This window comes from Equus quagga, unplaced genomic scaffold, assembly GCF_021613505.1.
Source record: "Equus quagga isolate Etosha38 unplaced genomic scaffold, UCLA_HA_Equagga_1.0 HiC_scaffold_32_RagTag, whole genome shotgun sequence".
NCBI lineage: Eukaryota > Metazoa > Chordata > Mammalia > Perissodactyla > Equidae > Equus > Equus quagga.
Window position 1 is genome coordinate 808,707 of NW_025793551.1, and position 17,222 is coordinate 825,928.

Below are 17,222 nucleotides of genomic sequence, written 5' to 3' on the forward strand. Positions count from 1 at the left end.
TTCAGTCTTTCAAAATTTTTTAAGACTTGTTTGGTGATCTAACATATTATCAAGGTAATACTGGCCTAGAGAATGACTTTGGAAGTTTTCTCTCCTCTTCAATTTTGCTGAAGAGTTTGAAGAGCATTGGTGTTAATTCTTTTTACCAGCAAACATCAGATACTGGGCTTTTCTTTCTTAGAAAGTTTTGATTACTGAGTCAATCTCCTTACTAGGTATACATTCATATTTCTTATTTCTTCATGATTCAGTATTGGTAGGCTGTATGTTTCTAGGAATATATCCATCTATTCTGGTTATTTGTTAACACACAATTGTTCCTAGTATTCTCTTACAGTCCTTTTAAGAAAAGTTTCTGTAAAATCAGTTGCAATGTCCTTTTCACTTTTGATTTTAGTTATGTGAGTCTTTTCTCCTTTCTTCTCTTAGTTTAGATAAAAGTTTGTCCATTTTATAGATCTTTTCAAAGAACTAGCTGTTGGTTTTGTTGATTTTCTCTGTTTTTATATTCTCCATGTTTTTATATCTTTATAAATCTACTGTTTTCTCCATTCTCCTAGCTATGAGCTTAAGTTTGTTCTTTTCATTGTTCTTTAAGGAGTAAATTCAGGATGTTGGTTTTGAGAGCTTTCTTCTTCTTTAATGGAAATATTTACAGCAATAAACTTTAATTTTAACATTGCTTTCACTGCATCCCTTAAATTTTCGTATGTTGTGTTTTTATTTTTTTATCTCAAGATACTTTCTAATTTCTCTTTTGATTTCCTTTTTGACCCATTGGGTGTTTGAGTGTCTCGTTTAATTTCCATATATTTGTGGATTTTCCTAATTTCCTTCTACTTTGATTTCTAGTTTGATTTATTGTGATAGGAAAAGATAGATTGTATGATTTCAGTCTTTCAAAATTTTTTAAGACTTGTTTGGTGATCTAACATATAGTCTATTCTGGAGAATAGCACACTTGAGAAGAACGCATATTTAGTGTTGTTGGATGGAGTGTTCTTCCTACGTCTGTTACATCTAGTTGTACTGTAGTATTCAAGCCCTACATTACCTTATTGATCTTGAATCTGATTGTTTTATCCATTGATGAGTGTAGGATGTTGAAGTCTCCTACTATTATTATACACCTGTTTATTTCTCCTGTTATTCTGGTGTGTTTGCTGCAAATATTTAGGAGCTCTGATGTTGGGTGCATACTCAACATGTATAATTGTATCTTTCTTTTATCTTTATATCATTATATACTATATATATAAAAATATATATTTATATTATTATATTAAATTATATATTATATTAAATATATATTTTTATATATAGTATATATTTACTATATATTTAAATATATATTTACTATAAATATTTTTTACATATTATATATATATTTATATGCATATGAAGCCTTTGACTCTTGTCACAGTTTTTGACTTAAAGTGTATTTTTCTGATATTAATATAGCCCCTCTCTTCTGGTTACTCATTGCATGGAATATCTTTTCCAGTCCTTTCACTTTCAACCTGTGTGGCTTCTCAGATCTAAAGTGAGTCTCTTGTAGACAGCTTCATTCTGCCAATCTGTGTCTGTTGACTGGAGAATTTAATCCCTTTACATTTTTAAAGTAATTAAGAAGGACTTGCTATTGACATTTGTGACTTGTTTTTGTATTGCTTATCATTTTTCAATTCCTCGTCTTTCTGCCTTCTTTTGCGTTTGGTTGATTTTTCGTCGTGTTACTTTTTGACTTTCTTCTCATTTACTTTTGCATATATTCTTTACTACTATCATTGTGGTTACCATGGTGATTACAAAAAATATCCTGAAGTTATGTACCAATCTTTTTTTTTCTTTAGTTATTTTATTGAGATCATAATGGTTCATAACATTGTGTAGTTTCAGGTGTACATTATTTACCTGTTTCTGTATAGACTGCATCGTGCTCACCATCAGTAGTCTTAATTTTTATCCATCACTACACATATGTGCCCCTTTACCTTTAGCTCACCCCCCACAACCCCCTTCCCCTTTGGTAACCACTAATCTGTTCTCTTTGCCCATGAATTAGTTTATCTTCCACATATAAGTGAAATCATGTGGTGTTTGTCTTTCTCTGTCTAGCTGATTTCACTTCATGTCATACCCTCAAGGTCCATCCATGTTGTTGCAAATGGGATAATTTTGCCTTTTTTTTATGACTGAGTAGTACTCCATTGTATATATATATATATATACCACAACTTCTTTATCCATTCTTCAGCTGATGGGCACTTGGGTTGCTTCCACTCTTGGCTGTTGTGAATAATGCTGCAGTGAACATAGGGGTGCATAAGTCTCTTTGTATTGTTGATTTCAAGTTCTTGGAATAAATACTCAGTAGTGGGATAGCTGGATTGTATGATACTTCTGTTTAATTTTTTGTGAAATCTCTATAGTGTTTTCCATGGTGTCTGCACCAATTTGCAGTCCCACTAGCAGTGTGTGAGGGTTCCCTTTCTCTCCACATCCTCTCCAACACTTGTTATTTTTTGTCTTGGTAATTATAGCCATTTGACAGGTGTAAGGTGATAGTTAATTGTAGTTTTGATTTGCATTTCCCTAATAATTAGTGTTGTTGAACATCTTTTCTGTTTTTTGAGGAAGATTAGCCCTGAGCTAACATCTGCTGCCAATCCTCCTCTTTTTGCTGAGAAAGATTGGCCCTGAGCTAACATTTGTGCCCATCTTCCTCTACTTTATATGTGGGATGCCTACCACAGCATGGCTTGATAAGCAGTGCATAGGTCCACACCTGGGATCCAAACTGGTGAACCTCAGGCCACCAAAGCAGAATGTGTGAATTTAACTGCTGTGCCACCAGGCTGGCACCTAAACATCTTTTCATGTGCCTGTTGGCTGTCTGCATGTCTTTTTTTGGAAAAATGTAACAATCTGTTTTAAACTGGTGACGACTTAATTCAATTACATAGAAAGATGACTTCTTTACAGCTCTCCTCTCCTTCAGTATATGTATTATTGATGTCACAAATTTTATCTTTATATATTGTATGCCATTAACATAGATTCACAGTTATTTTTAATACTTGTTTTACATCCTTTAAATACATTAAAAGTGGAGTTTATAAACATTTAAAATCTATTAAAACATTAAAAGTCGAGTTGCCAATCAAAATTATACAAAATTACAATAATACACATTTTTATATTTGTCTCTATATTTGCCTTTACTGGAGAACTTAATATTTTCATACAGCTTTAAGTTACTGTTTAGTGGTTTTTTCTATCACCTTGAGTGACTCCCTTTAGCATTTCCTGTAGGTAGTGGTAATGAACTCCCTTGCTTTTGTTTTTCTGTTTTAATTTCTCCCTCATTTAGAAAGACAGTTGTTGCCAGATATAGAATTCATGAAAAAGGAGTTTTTCTTTTAGCCCTTTAATATATCATCATACTGCCCTCTGGCCTGTAATGTCTGCTGAAAAATATTGCTGACAATTTTCTAGAGGTATCTCTGAGAAGAGACACATTTTCTTACTGCCTTCAAGACTCTTTCTTTATCTTTGAACACTTTGGATATAATGTGTCTTGGTATGGGCCTCTTTGGTTTTATCCCACTTTGATTTTGTTGAGCTTTTTGTATTCATATATCTATGTCAAATTTGGGGAGTTTTCACCATTATTTTTCAAATAAGCTCTCTCCTGCTTTCTCTCTCTCTTCTCCTTCTGGTACCATCATATGCATTTGTTCGTTTGATGGTATTCCATAAATCCCTTAAGTTATGCACTTTTCTTCAGTCTTTCTTTTGTTTCTGTGACTCAGTAATGTCAAATGACTTGTCTTCAAGTTTGCTGACTCTTTTTTCTGCCTGTTCAGCGTGCAGCTGAACCTCTCTAGTGAATTTTTCAATTCAGTTATTGTATTTTTCAGGTACAGTATTTCTTTTTGGTTCTCTTTTTAATTTCTGTGTCTCTGTTGATATTCTCATTTTGTTTTGGATGTTTTTTCTGATTTCATTTAATTATCTGTCTGTATTCTCCTTTAGCTCATTTGAGCATATTTAAGACAGTTGTTTTAAAGTCTTTATTATGTTTAAGTCAGAGAACTATGTTTCTTTAGGTCAGTTTCTGGAGATGCATTTTGATGCTTCGTGCCATATTTTCCTATTTCTGTGTATACTTTATAATCTTTTATTCACACTTAGACATTTGATGTGACAGCCACCTCTCTTAGTATTTGTGGACTGACTCTTCACTAATTAGCTGGTGTAGTGGCTCAGTGTCTTCTCAAACCTTTTTCAGGGATATGTCTTCCCTAGGACTGTGCATATTCTTTTGCTTCAGTTCCCACATATATGTGGCTCCTTTTAAATGTTTTAATTTTCCCTAGAGTCTCACCTCTAAATTTTTCTGTGAGTCTAGTGTTCTGTTCTATTTCTCTGCCGGTAATCTCTTGTCTCCATGTGCACATGGATCTGCAGTACCCCTGCAGTCCCTTCACACACTGTGGTACCTGCCACTAGTTTCAGTAGCCTCTAACCTGATATGCAAGTTATGTCATCTTTCCAATCAGCATTCTAAGTCAGGTGAGATAGATACCATTCCCTTGGGAAGACCCCAGGCACAAGCCAGACTGATGTAAGCAAGTTTCAATCTTTTTCTTTTTTTTCCCCTATCTCAAGGGAAGAACCACAAATTGGGTGGGTTCCTCCCTACTGGTTATATCTTCTGCTGGGGAGCATGTGGAGCAAGGGTGAGCCCTGAAATTTCATACTGTGCAAATTTGCTTATTTTAAGTATTTGCTTGTTTGCTGTAGCTTCATAAGTGGTGTCTAGGATTCTTAGTGCTACTTTGGTCTGTGTTTTTGTTTATTGATGTGTTCATGGGAGAACACACATCTGGAGCTTTTTAGTTCCCTATCTCCTTTTTGTCTTTCCCTTGTGATGTCTGTATCTAGCTTTGGATCAAAGTAATGCTAGATTCAAAATAAGAATTAAGAAATGTTCCCTTCTATTCTCTTTTTTGCAAGATTCATAATTTCCCAAAGAATCTCCTGTAGCTTTTCCTTCCACTCTTAGGTAGTCACTTGTATGTCTTTTGTCCCAAGTACCTGCAGATTTTAGTTTGCTTTATATTGTTTTTCCCCAATGCCCCCTGTTTTCCCCACATGAAAAAGAGATGAGTGTTTTACATTAGTTCTTCAGATGACCTGCAGACAGTTTAGCACAGCTATTCCCAATAATCTGCAGATAATTTCTGCTTTGCTCCTTCCAGAACCCGAGATCAGGGTACCACACTGGGAATACAGCTGCCTATATTTCAACTACCACTGTACATTAGGGGATGGGCAAGAGCATGTAAACTGCTCCAAAGCTTTCCTCCTGTTTTCAAGTTTCCTTTTTCTTGATTCAGCATTTGCTTAGTTCCTGTAAAGCTACCTGGTTTCCAGAGTTCTGACAAACTTGATTTTTGACAGTTCGGCTTGCTTTCTGATGCTTCTTTGGGGGAAACGACAGCTTGGGGCTGCCTTCTCTGCTGTTTGGCTGATATCATTCCCTAATTCTTAATTATTTTTATGACTCATAAGATGTACTGATGACCTGAGGACCCAGAATGCCACATTTATATTATAATATGGTATATTATATTTTAATATAATATTTTCTTGTTATATGAGAGAACAAAATGAGTTGGTTAATTATGGACTTATATCATTTAGCTAAAAGTCAATTTTAAATATTAAAACATCATTAAGATATTTATTTAGAGCCCATCTTTTTCACACTCAGGCAATCCAAATTGGTTAATTATTTAAAATATGTTTTAGCAACTTAATATTAGTGAAACAATACATTTATTTTGGTGCATTTTCAGATCTCTTTTTTCTTTAATGTTTATCCAATGAAGAGGGCTTTCTCCCTACTTAGAATAGTCTTCATAACTGATTAATGTTAATTTCTTGTTTGAATATACTGGAATAGATCATTGGCTGTAAGAAATAGTTTGGCTTATCATCAGCCTTTCCTAAAGTTAACTAATTAGTCATAGAGATGCCTGGAGCTGTCACATTTCACAATTGTTCATACAGAGTTGTCTCTTCTCCTCATAATAATAAGTCTCCTTTGGTATTTTGAGACTTTGGATAAAGAGTTAATACCTAGAATATGTAAAAAATCCTTAAGGACTGAACAAAAAAGATAACTGATTAAAAAATGGGCCAAGGGCTTGAATAGACATTTCTTCAAAGGTGACATACAAATGGCCAATAAAAGTATGAAAAGATGCTCAACATCACAAATCATCAGGGTAATTTAAATGAAAACCACAATGATATATTACCTTAAATCTGTTAGGATGGCCAGTAGCAAAAAGCAGAAGATAACAATAGTTGGTGAGGATATGGAGAAATTGGAACCCTTGCATACTCACTGGGAATGCAAAATCCTGCAGATTCTGTGGAAAACAGTATGAGGTTCTGCAAAAAATTAAAAATAGAAATACCATATGATTCAGTATTCCCATTTCTGTGTGTTTATCTCAAAGTATTGAAATCATGATCTCGAAGAGGTTATCAGCACACCCATGTTTGTTGAAACACTAATTCACAACAAGAAAGACATGAAAACAACCTAAATTTCCATCAGCAGATGAATGAGGAAAGAAAATGTGGTATATGCATACAAAGGAATATTATTCAGCTTTAAAAAGAAGGAAATTCTCAGGATTCAAAAACATGGCCCAACCTTGAGGATATTAATGAAATAAGCCAGTTACAGAAGGACAAATACTATATGATCTCATATATGGAATCTAAAAAAGTCAAATTCGTAGAATCAAAGAGTGGAAGGGAAAGGGGTCTAGGGGAAAGGGGGCATGGGGAACTGCTAATAAGTGGGCATAGTTTTAGTTAAGCAAGTGATACAGATCTGATTACAACATTGTACCTATAGTCAGGAATACTATATTGTGCACTTAACATTTTGTTAGATTTTTTTCATATGTTAAGTTTTCTTATGACAATAATGAAATATAAAAATGGTGGGATATATGAATTCAGTTTCTAGTGAATATTTTGTCAACATTGCCATTTATATTTTAGCATTACTTGAAAAGTCCAAGTATATCATAAGAGATAGACCCAAATGTTTCATTGAATTGTTATTTTCACTGGGGATTTTGCTTGATGTGCCAACTTATAATGCAATTTTTTTGTAGAGAACATTGAAATGGATTTAGAACTTTATTGTCGAAAAGGTATTAGTATTCAGAAAGTAATGTGAATCACTGGTGACATTGATGCCTAAAATAGAACTTCCCCATGAAAGTAAGATTTTTTTATAAGAGAATGAATTGTGTTTGAGTTTAACTTTTATCGAGTGAACTGAGGGTTATTGTTTAACTGACTTTTCACCTAATACTTTTGCATTTAATGGTTTATAAGTTTAGGGTTCTGTAATATGTTTTTTAGAATATTTTATGTAACTTTGTGCCTTAAAGTTTCAAGCGTTGTGGTTAAATATGAAAATGAAGATATTTTAAAAATGCTTACCTTTCACTGATTTCTTAAATTATCTGTTCTTAGGTTTTAGGGGTTATAGATGTTTTGTGGGAGAGGTGAAATCCCTTTTTAGAGTCTTAAGGATCTCTCTATAGGAAAAAAATGTATGTAAATTTGTCCCTAATGGTAGGGGTTTCTTGGATTTTCCACAGATCTATCCATGAGCTCTGTAGAGGTCAGTAAAAATTTAATTTAGCTTATTCCTTTTTTCTTGTGGATATAAGAAACATCTTTTTTTTCCTGCACAAATAAGATTTTTTTTAATTTGTCTCCATCAAAAGTCTGAATTTTACACAGATTCTTGTACTGGTGGCTCGTATCCGTCAGCTCGTTCAACTTTAGCACCTGTCTCATCCCCAGTAGCTTTTCCAGAACTACTACCTTCCCCATGGAGCTCCATGAGTTCTCCCAATTCAAACTTGGGCTTCTTCAGCATTTTTACTTTTCTAACAAAGACATCGTGGAGTGGATAAACAGACTGGCAAGCCTTTTCTATGTCCTTTCCAATACTGTCTGGAATCAATTTATTGACTACTTCTTTCAAGTCATTGGTCTGCACCTCTTGGGTCATGATTTCCATCATCTTCTTCCGGATCTGACGGACCTGTTGGTGCTGAGCATAAGAGGTCTTCCGAATCTGATTGTTGCGTTTTTTAGCAAAACCAACACAGAACAGACGAAGCAAATAACCATCGGTAGTCTTGACGTCAACATGAGCTTCAGTCATGGTCTGCCATTTTTTGACCAAGGAGCACATTTTGTCACGAGTAAGATCCATGCCATGGAAGTTAGTTAGGCACTTTTTGCCCTGAACATCCTCAGTAATTAGCTTGAATTTTCTAAATGCAACTTCGTCATTCTGCGCATCAGCGAGGCTCACTTTAAAAACACGACCCTTGAGGCCGTCAGATGCGATTTTGGTTCCTTGAGTTCTCGTGACTAACGTTTTCCCGATATTTCTTATATTGAACATAGCTGGTGCTTTCACATCATACCAATCTTTCTTAGAAAATGGATCAACCACTTTCTTCTTGGCGCCCTTTTTCCCTCCTTTCTAAGGAGCTTTTCTTTCCCACCGCCATGGCGCTGCTCAGTGAGCCAAAAGGGAGAAACATCTTTTTAGATAAGTTTGTAGGTATCGATATCTAACATCTATCTGGGGAATTTTAAAAAGTTCATCTGAGAAGTGACTTTTTTTAAAAAAGGATAATATTTTGAGTCTCAAAGTCATATTCTTTGAACTTTTAAAATTTTTTATAGCTTAGTTAATACTTAAAAATTTCCATTACTCTTTAGAATGCCAGATGAGAAACTATTCCACTTTTCTTTTGGAAAAATTTTCCTCTGATCTGTAAGAGTTAATATCACATTAGGATGTAATGATTTTCATTCACTTCAGGATGTAATAATTTTCATGAAGTGAGTAAATTCTTTCACTTCATATGGGAAGATCCTGATGAACTTTTAGGATAGAGGATTCTAATTGAATTTTGAGTTAATTCAGTATTCACCAGATGATTTAGACTGAAAATCTTTTCAAAGTATTATTAATGAATAATCCTTCAGTGATCTCAGCTGTCTTGAGCCCTGGAGCATAAATAACCACTGGTAATTACTAGTAGAATGCTCCCATAAGACTAAATTATTTTTTTAAAAGATTTTTTTTTCTTTTGCTTTCTTTTATCTCTACAACTTGCACATCCTTGCATGTCAGTTTCACATTCTCAAGCCTTGCTGGTTCTGCTTACCAGAGTCTCGCATTTTTCCTCTGTAGGAAGCTGAAACTTCACATAGTGTGACTGAATAAATTGGACTGACTTAATTCTCCTTCCTTGCTGCTGACTTGTGGCATTTCACAGACTTAGTTGGTCACTGCCTACTTGCCATGTTAGCTAATAGTGTTAAATGATGTCTTGTCAGTTACTCTTTTGCTATGTCACTTCTTCAGGCCTACATAAAAATCCCGTTTTCTTTCAGGGCCAGCCTGGTGGTATAGTGGTTAAGTTCACACACTCTACTTTAGTGGCCTGGCGTTCCTAGGTTCGGATCCTGGGCATGGACCTAGCACCACTTCTCAGGCCATGCTGCATCCTACATAAAACAGAGGAAGATTGGTACATATGTTAGCTCAGCGACAGTTGTCCTCATGCACACAAAAATCCTTTTCTTTCAAAGAGAACTTTGGTTAACGAAATGATTAAATAAGGGACTTAAATATGAATTAGTATGATGTAGCATAGAAAGAGACCTTTTGTGGGTGGATATTTTAGTTGGAAAGTCAGTTCTCTTAAATGACACATTTATGTAAAGTTTTAAAATTACAAAATATGCATTTATTACCATACTATATTTGGCAAAGTAAATTGTGACCTTATAATAAGAAGCCTGATACTACAAAAACAAAAACTAATGCATTTCAGTATGTAACTGGTTGCTGTGTTACATATCAAATTAATGCAAATTTAACTCTATGTTGAATCTTTTTAAAAAACACAAAAGTTATAGCAAAGACCCTATTTAGAAGTATGTACGTTTAAACACAAATGACTACAGTTTATTCTAAGTCACTTTGTTAGAACAATGCTATTATTGGAATATAGTGTTGGAACAACTCTATTATTACTCAGGCATTCTGGACCTGGGACAAGGTACATATGTTGTTCCATAATAGCACTCTTTTTTTTTTTTTTTAAGACAAAGACATATTTGCTAAGTATTCTTTATGGTCATATTCATTTGGTCACACAATTGGATTTTTTTGGTACTCTAAGAAAAAGTGGAATGTTTATCAGGAATTCTTCATAACTGTCTTCAAGAAAACATGTTGCTCTCATCACAAAGTATTGCATACATCATTGGTTAAAGCTGGGATCCTGGTTAAAGACAAGTCTATTTTGCACCCTTATTTATTTTGCTCCCCTCCACGTGGAATTACTGCAAACTTTAGGGGAGTTTCCTTCCCTGATGTGTAACTTGACACTTGCCTAGTTATCAGAAGGCTTTAAAAAAAACCCCCGACATGTTTCCTATAAAAGTAAGAGTTGAGTGAGGTAAAATGGCATTGGTAGTGCCTGTATTTTCAAAAGCTATGTATAATTGTTTCAATGTCACTTTTATAAGTATTTATATGTATGTAAACATGTCTTCACAGTTTACATTTTCACTTGTATATACTGGGTTGGATTTAAGCCTTGTTTTGACATGACCAATAACACAGACCATGTTAGCATTATCTTATCATATCACCAATTAGTTGTAAGTAAATGTTCAACACACCCCTCTGTACTGTGTTTTTCTCTCTTTCCAAAAGGTAGCCAAATTAGGGAAAGGTGCTGACTGAAGAATAATTTTAATTTTTTTCAGTAAAATCTTAAATATTCATTTCCATGGTAATGTACTGTTTGTTGTAAGCACACACACGATAAATATTTAAGGAGTTTTTGTACACTTCAAGTTCATTAAAAAATATACTCTGTGCTAACAAGTGTATCTACATATTTATTTTCAATCAATAAATGCCTCTTTTATTTTTTTGGCAATTTATTTATTTTTGGTTTTGGATGTACATCATATTTCGAATTCTGTGTACATTACAGCATGTTCACCACCCGAAAACTAATTTTAGTCCATCCCCTCACATGTGAGCCAAATCCCTGCTTTTGCCCTCCCCCTTCCCCTTTGCCTATGGTAACCACCAATCCAATCTCCAATGCTATGTGTTTTTTCGTCGTTGTTTTTATCTTCTACTTAAGATTGAGATCATATGGTATCTGACTTTCTCCCTCTGACTTATTTCACTTGGCATAATACCCTCAAGCTCCATCCATGTTGTCACAAATGGCCGGATTTCCTCATTTCTTATGGCTGAGTAGTAGTCCATTGTGTATAAATACCACATCTTCTTTATCCATTCATCCCTTGATGGGCACCTAGGTTGCTTTCATTTCTTGGCTATTGTGTATAATGCTGCAATGAACATAGGGGTGCAAGTATCTTTATGCCTTTGTGTTTTCAAGTTCTTTGGATAAATATCCAGCAGTGGGATAGCTGGATCATATGGTAGATCTATCCTTAATTTTCTGAGGATACTCCATACTGCTTTCCATAGTTGCTGCATCAATTTGCACGCCCATCAGCAGTGAACAAGGGTTCCCTTCTCTCCACATCCTCTCCAACATTTGTTGTTTCCTGTTGTGTTAATTATAGCCATTCTGACCTGAGTGAGGTGATACCTCATTGTAGTTTTGATTTGCATTTCCCTGATAGCTAATGATGTTGAGCATCTTTTCATATGCCTGTTGGCCATCCATATATCTTCTTTGGAGAAATCTCTGTTCAGATCTTTTGCCCATTTTCTAATTGGATTGTTGGGTTTTTTGTTGTTGTTGAGCTGCATTAGTTCTTTGTATATTTTGGATATTAACCCCTTATCTGATATGTAGTTTTCAAATATCTTCTCCCAATTGTTAGGTTGTCTTTTCGTTCTGTTGATGGTTTCCTTTGCTGTGCAGAAGGTTTTAGTTTGATATAGTCCCATTTGTTCATTTTTTCTTTTTTGTTTCCCTTGCCCAGTCAGACATGGGACTTGAAAATATGCTACTCAGACCGATGTCAAGGAGCGTACTGCCTATGTTTTCTTCTCGAAGGCTCATGGTTTCGGGTCTTACATTCAAGTCTTTAATCCATTTTGAGTTGATTTTTGTGCATGGTGTAAGGGAGTGGTCTACTTTCATTCTTTTGCATGTGGCTGTCCAGTTTTCCCAGCACCGTTTATTAAAGAGACTCTCCTTTCTCCATCGTATTCTCTTGGCTCCCTTGTCGAATATTAACTGTCCATAAACATGTGGGTCTACTTCTGGGCTCTCAATTTTGTTCCATTGATCCGTGTGTCTCTTTTTGTACCAGTACCATGCTGTTTTGGTTACTATGGCTTTGTAGTATAATTTGAAATCAGGGAGTGTGATGATACCTCCAGCTTGGTTCTTTTTTTTCAGGAATCCTTTGGATATTTGGGGTCTTTTGTTGTTCATATAAATTTTAGGATTATTTGTTCTATTTCTGTAAAAAATGTTATTGGAACTTTGATAGGGATTGTGTTGAATCTATAGATTGCTTTTAGGAAGTATGGACATTTTAACGATGTTAATTCTTCCAATCCAAGAGCATGGAATATCTTTCCATTTCTTTGTTCTTCTTCGATTCTTTTCAACAATGTTTTATAGTTTTCAGTGTACACATCTTTCACCTCTTTGGTTAAGTTTATGCCTAGGTATTTTATTCTTTTTGTTGCAATTGTAAATGGGATTGTATTCTTAATTTCTCTTTCTGCTACTTTGTTGCAGGTGTATAGAAAGGCAACCGATTTTTGTATGTTGATTTTGTATCCCATGACTTGACTGTATTCCTCTATTATTTCTAAATGTTTTTTATTGGAATCTTTAGGGTTTTCTAGATATAAAATCATGTCGTCTGCAAAGAGTGATAGTTTCACGTCTTCTTTTCCAATGTGGATCCCTTTTATTTCTTTTTCTTGCCTGATTGCTCTGGCTAGGACTTCCAATACTATGTTAAATAAGAGTGTTGACAGTGGGCATCCTTGTCTGGTTCCTGTTCTTAGAGGGACAGCTTTCAGTTTTTCTCCATTGAGAATGATATTTGCTGTGGGTTTGTCATATATGGCCTTTATTATGTTGAGGTATTTTCCTTCTATACCCATTTTATTTAGTGTTTTGATCATAAATGGATGCTGTATCTTGTCAAATGCGTTCTCTGCATCTATTGAGATGATCATGTGATTTTTATCCTTCATTTGTTAATGTGGTGTATCATGTTGATAGATTTGCGGATGTTGAACCATCCCTGCATTCCTGGAATGAAACCCACTTGATCATGATGTATGATCTTTTTAATGTATTGTTGTATTCGATTTGCTAGTATTTTGTTGAGGGTTTTTGCATCGATGTTCATCAGTGATATGGCTTGTAATTTTCTTTTTTTCTGTTGTCCATATCTGGTTTTGGTATCATGGTGGTGTTGGATTCGTAGAAGGAGTTAGGAAGCCTCCCCTCCTCTTCAATTTTTTGGAAGAGTTTGAGAAAGATAGGTATTAAATCTTCTTTGACTGTTTGGTGGAATTCACCAGGGAAGCCATCTGGTCCTGGACTTTTATTTTTTGGGAGGTTTTTGATTGCTGTTTTGATCTCCTTACTGGTGATCAGTCTATTCAAATATTCTACATCTTCTTGGTCCTGTTTTGGCAGGTTGTATGTTTCTAAGAATTTATCCATTTCTTCTAGATTATCCAATTTGTTGGCGTATAGCTTTTCATAGTATTCTCTTATTATGTTTTCTATTTCTGAGGTGTCCGTTTTGTCTCTCCTCTTTCATTTCTGATTTTATTTGAGCCTTCTCTCTTTTTTCTTGGTGAGTCTCACTAAGGATTTGTCAGTTTTGTTTATTTTCAAGGAACCAGCTCTTGGTTTCATTAATTTTTTCTATTTTTTTTTTAGTCTCTATTTCATTTATTTCTGCTCTGATTTTTATTATTTCCTTCCTTCTGCTGATTTTGTGCTTTGTTTGTTGTTCTTTTTCCAATACCTTTAGGTGCACTTTTAGATTGTCTATTTGGGATTTTTCTTCTTTGTTGAGGTAGGCCTGAATTGCTATAAACTACCCTCATAGAACTGCTTTTGCTGTATCCCAAATGTCGTGTTTTCATTTTCATTTGTCTCCAGGAATCTTTTGATTTCTCCTTTGATTTCTTCATTGACCCAATCGTTGTTCAGTAGCATTTTGTTCAATCTCCACATTCTTGTGGCTTTTCTGGTTTTCTTTCTGTAGTTGATTTCCAGTTTCATTACTTTGTGGTCAGAAAAGATGCATGGTATTATTTCAATCTTTTTTAAATTTATTGAGATTTGTTTTGTGGCCTAATATGTGATCAATCCTGGAGAATGTTCCATGGGCATTTGAAAAGAATGTGTATTGTGTGGTTTTTTCATGGAATGTGCTGTATATATCTACTAAGTCCTTCTGATGTAACGTGTCCTTTAAGGCCAGTGTTTCCTTACTGATGTTCTGTTGGATGATCTATTGTTGTAAGTGGAGTGTTAAAGTTTCCTACTATTGTTGTGTTACTGTCTATTTCTCCTCTTATCTGTTAATAATTGCTGTATATGTTTAGGCACTCCTATGTTGGGTGCATAGATATTTATAAGTGTTATATTTTCTTATTGGATTGTTCCCTTTATCATTATGTAGTGCCCATCTTTGTCTCTTATTACAGTTTTTGTTTTAAAGTCTATCTTGTCTGATATAAGTATTGCTACCCCTGCTTTCTTTTCTTTGCCATTTGCATGGAATATCTTTTTCTATCCTTTCACTTTCAGTTTGTGAGTGTCTGTAGGTCTGAAGTGTGTCTCTTGTATGTAGCATATACATGGATCTTGTTTTTTTTAATCCAATTGGCCACCCTATGGCATTTGATTGGAGCATTTAGTCCAGTCACATTTAAAGTAGCTATTGATAAATATATATTTATTGCCATTTTGTCACTTTTTTTTCTGGGTGTTTTAGTAGTTCTTCTCTGTTCCTTTCTTTTTCTCTTGCTCTCTTCCCTTGTGGTTTAATGGCTATCTTTAGTAATATGTTTGATTTCTTTTGTCTTACTTGCTTGCTTGCTTATTATAGGTTTCTGATTTGTGATTACCATGTGGATCCTATTTAATATACTATGCATATAACAGTCTATATTGAGTAGATAGCCTGTTTAACTTGACCTCTTTCTAAAAGCTCTACTTTTTCACTCCCCTCCTCCCACATTATATGTTTTTCACATCATATTTAGTCTCTTGTTTAGTGTGTGTTTATTCATTACCCTCTTATCATTGCAATAGGTGAATAAATGCCTCTTTTAAAACTTTGATGCAGTTGACACTTTCTGAATGAACAAGTTGGATGATTCCAGGTAGTGAAAAAAAAAACTTGATTCCTCTCGTCCTTTTCTTCTCCCACTCTAGTTTTTTTCAATAATTGGAACTGCTGGCATACTCACTGAAATGAACCATTATTTGCAGAGACAGTAGTGCCTAGTATAAAACCAAAAGTTGTCACAACCTATGTTACCAGGATAGGTAAGCAACCTATTTATAGATATTACAAGTAAGAAATAATGAATATGAAATGACATTTAAGAAAGAAATACCATCATATTGTTATTAGCTCACTAAAAAAAAAAAAAAAAAGACGTGAGATATTAAAGAGCCTCTGAGCTATTCACTGAAAACAGACTTTGAGGGACCCTGACAATGTGAAATTGGAATTTTTGAATCATAAATAGTACTCAAGTTATAAGGGCAGTAGTTTAAATTCAAGATGGACATCTTCAGGATAATGTACCCAGGCACTAGTGTAAATACTGTTCCTTGCAAGAAAGACTCTTTTTCCATGCCACATACCTACCTTATACACCCATCAATATTTGAGGAAAGAAATCACCAATTCCTCCTAAAATATCTTGAGCTCAAGATGAAGTTTATCTTTTTTCCTCCATGAACTATTAAGACTCAGCTTCACATATTGCATTTAATCATGTATGTGTTGACTATATGTAGAAAAGTATTGAAAAATACTGAACTTAGTGACAATTATTTGACATTAGCAAACCTAGTACACAAATTCGGAATCATTTTTATAGTGGAGGCATTTAAAATCTGGAATAAATTAAGATTTATAAGATGAAATATCTTTTTGTTAACTACTTATTTTATTGACTGCAAATTTAAAACTTCTCTCCTTAATAACTATCATTCAGAAACCCATCCTAAATTAATTTCTTAGGTTCTTGTTCCCAAATCACAAATTGCCAAATGCCACACACTGAAATTCAAGGTCGTAAGTCAGTCAGATCAATGAAAAGAAAGTCATTAGGAAAATAACTAAAATGTATATGATAATGAAATGTGTGAGCATGTTCCTTGTTTTATGTAAAATCTAGGGATAATACTTGCCTTAAGCTTTCTCTAGAGAAGATGCTTGTCTGACCATTCTTCTCAATTGACTTTTCTTTTGAAAAGATTAGCACCTGAGGTAACATCTCTTGCCAATCATCTTTTTTCTTCTTCTTCTCCCCAAACCCCCCCCAGTACATAGTTGTATATTCTAGTTGTAGGTCCTTCTGGTTGTGCTATGTGGGATGCTGCCACAGCATGGCCTGATGAGCAGTGTGTAGGTCTGCACCCAGGACCCAAACCTGTGAACCCTGGTCTGCTGAAGCAGAGTGTGTGAACTTAGCCTCTATGCCACCAGGCCAGCCCCAGAAGATGAATTTTAAAAGAGCTACTGAGTTAATGCCTGAAAAAAAAATCCAGTAGATTATTAATAAGGGCCAAGAAGAGCTGTTATATACAGAAACACTTAACCAGTAAGTGAAAAAATGAACACCTTAAGTCCACAACATTTACCAAATCAGGCAAAGATTAAAATAACCTGGGTGGTAGAGTCAGAAAAATTTACTCATTGTTGATACTGTAAACTTTTTTGTAGTCTTGTGGAGGGCCAATTTGGAAATACATCACTTAATGTGGAAATACTTATATCACTTAATGTAATTTTATCCTAAAGAAATGAAATTATTTAAAAAATCCCATCACATCATTTTTTATTTGTTTCCA

General features: G+C 34.6%; 1 protein-coding gene across 1 annotated transcript; it reads right to left on the reverse strand.

The window, feature by feature from the left end:
- Nucleotides 1-7,804: 7,804 nt before the first annotated feature.
- Nucleotides 7,805-8,630, reverse strand: LOC124232200 (40S ribosomal protein S3a-like). Its single transcript, XM_046649177.1, has one exon. It carries the CDS (start codon nucleotides 8,522-8,524, stop codon nucleotides 7,841-7,843), a length of 684 nt encoding a protein of 227 aa, XP_046505133.1. The 5' UTR covers nucleotides 8,525-8,630; the 3' UTR covers nucleotides 7,805-7,840.
- Between the last annotated feature and the right edge of the window lie 8,592 nt (nucleotides 8,631-17,222).

Excerpts from the sequence above, each read along its gene's own strand:
- LOC124232200 (XM_046649177.1), bottom strand. The coding sequence starts at position 8,524 with ATGTTCAATATAAGAAATATCGGGAAAACGTTAGTCACGAGAACTCAA.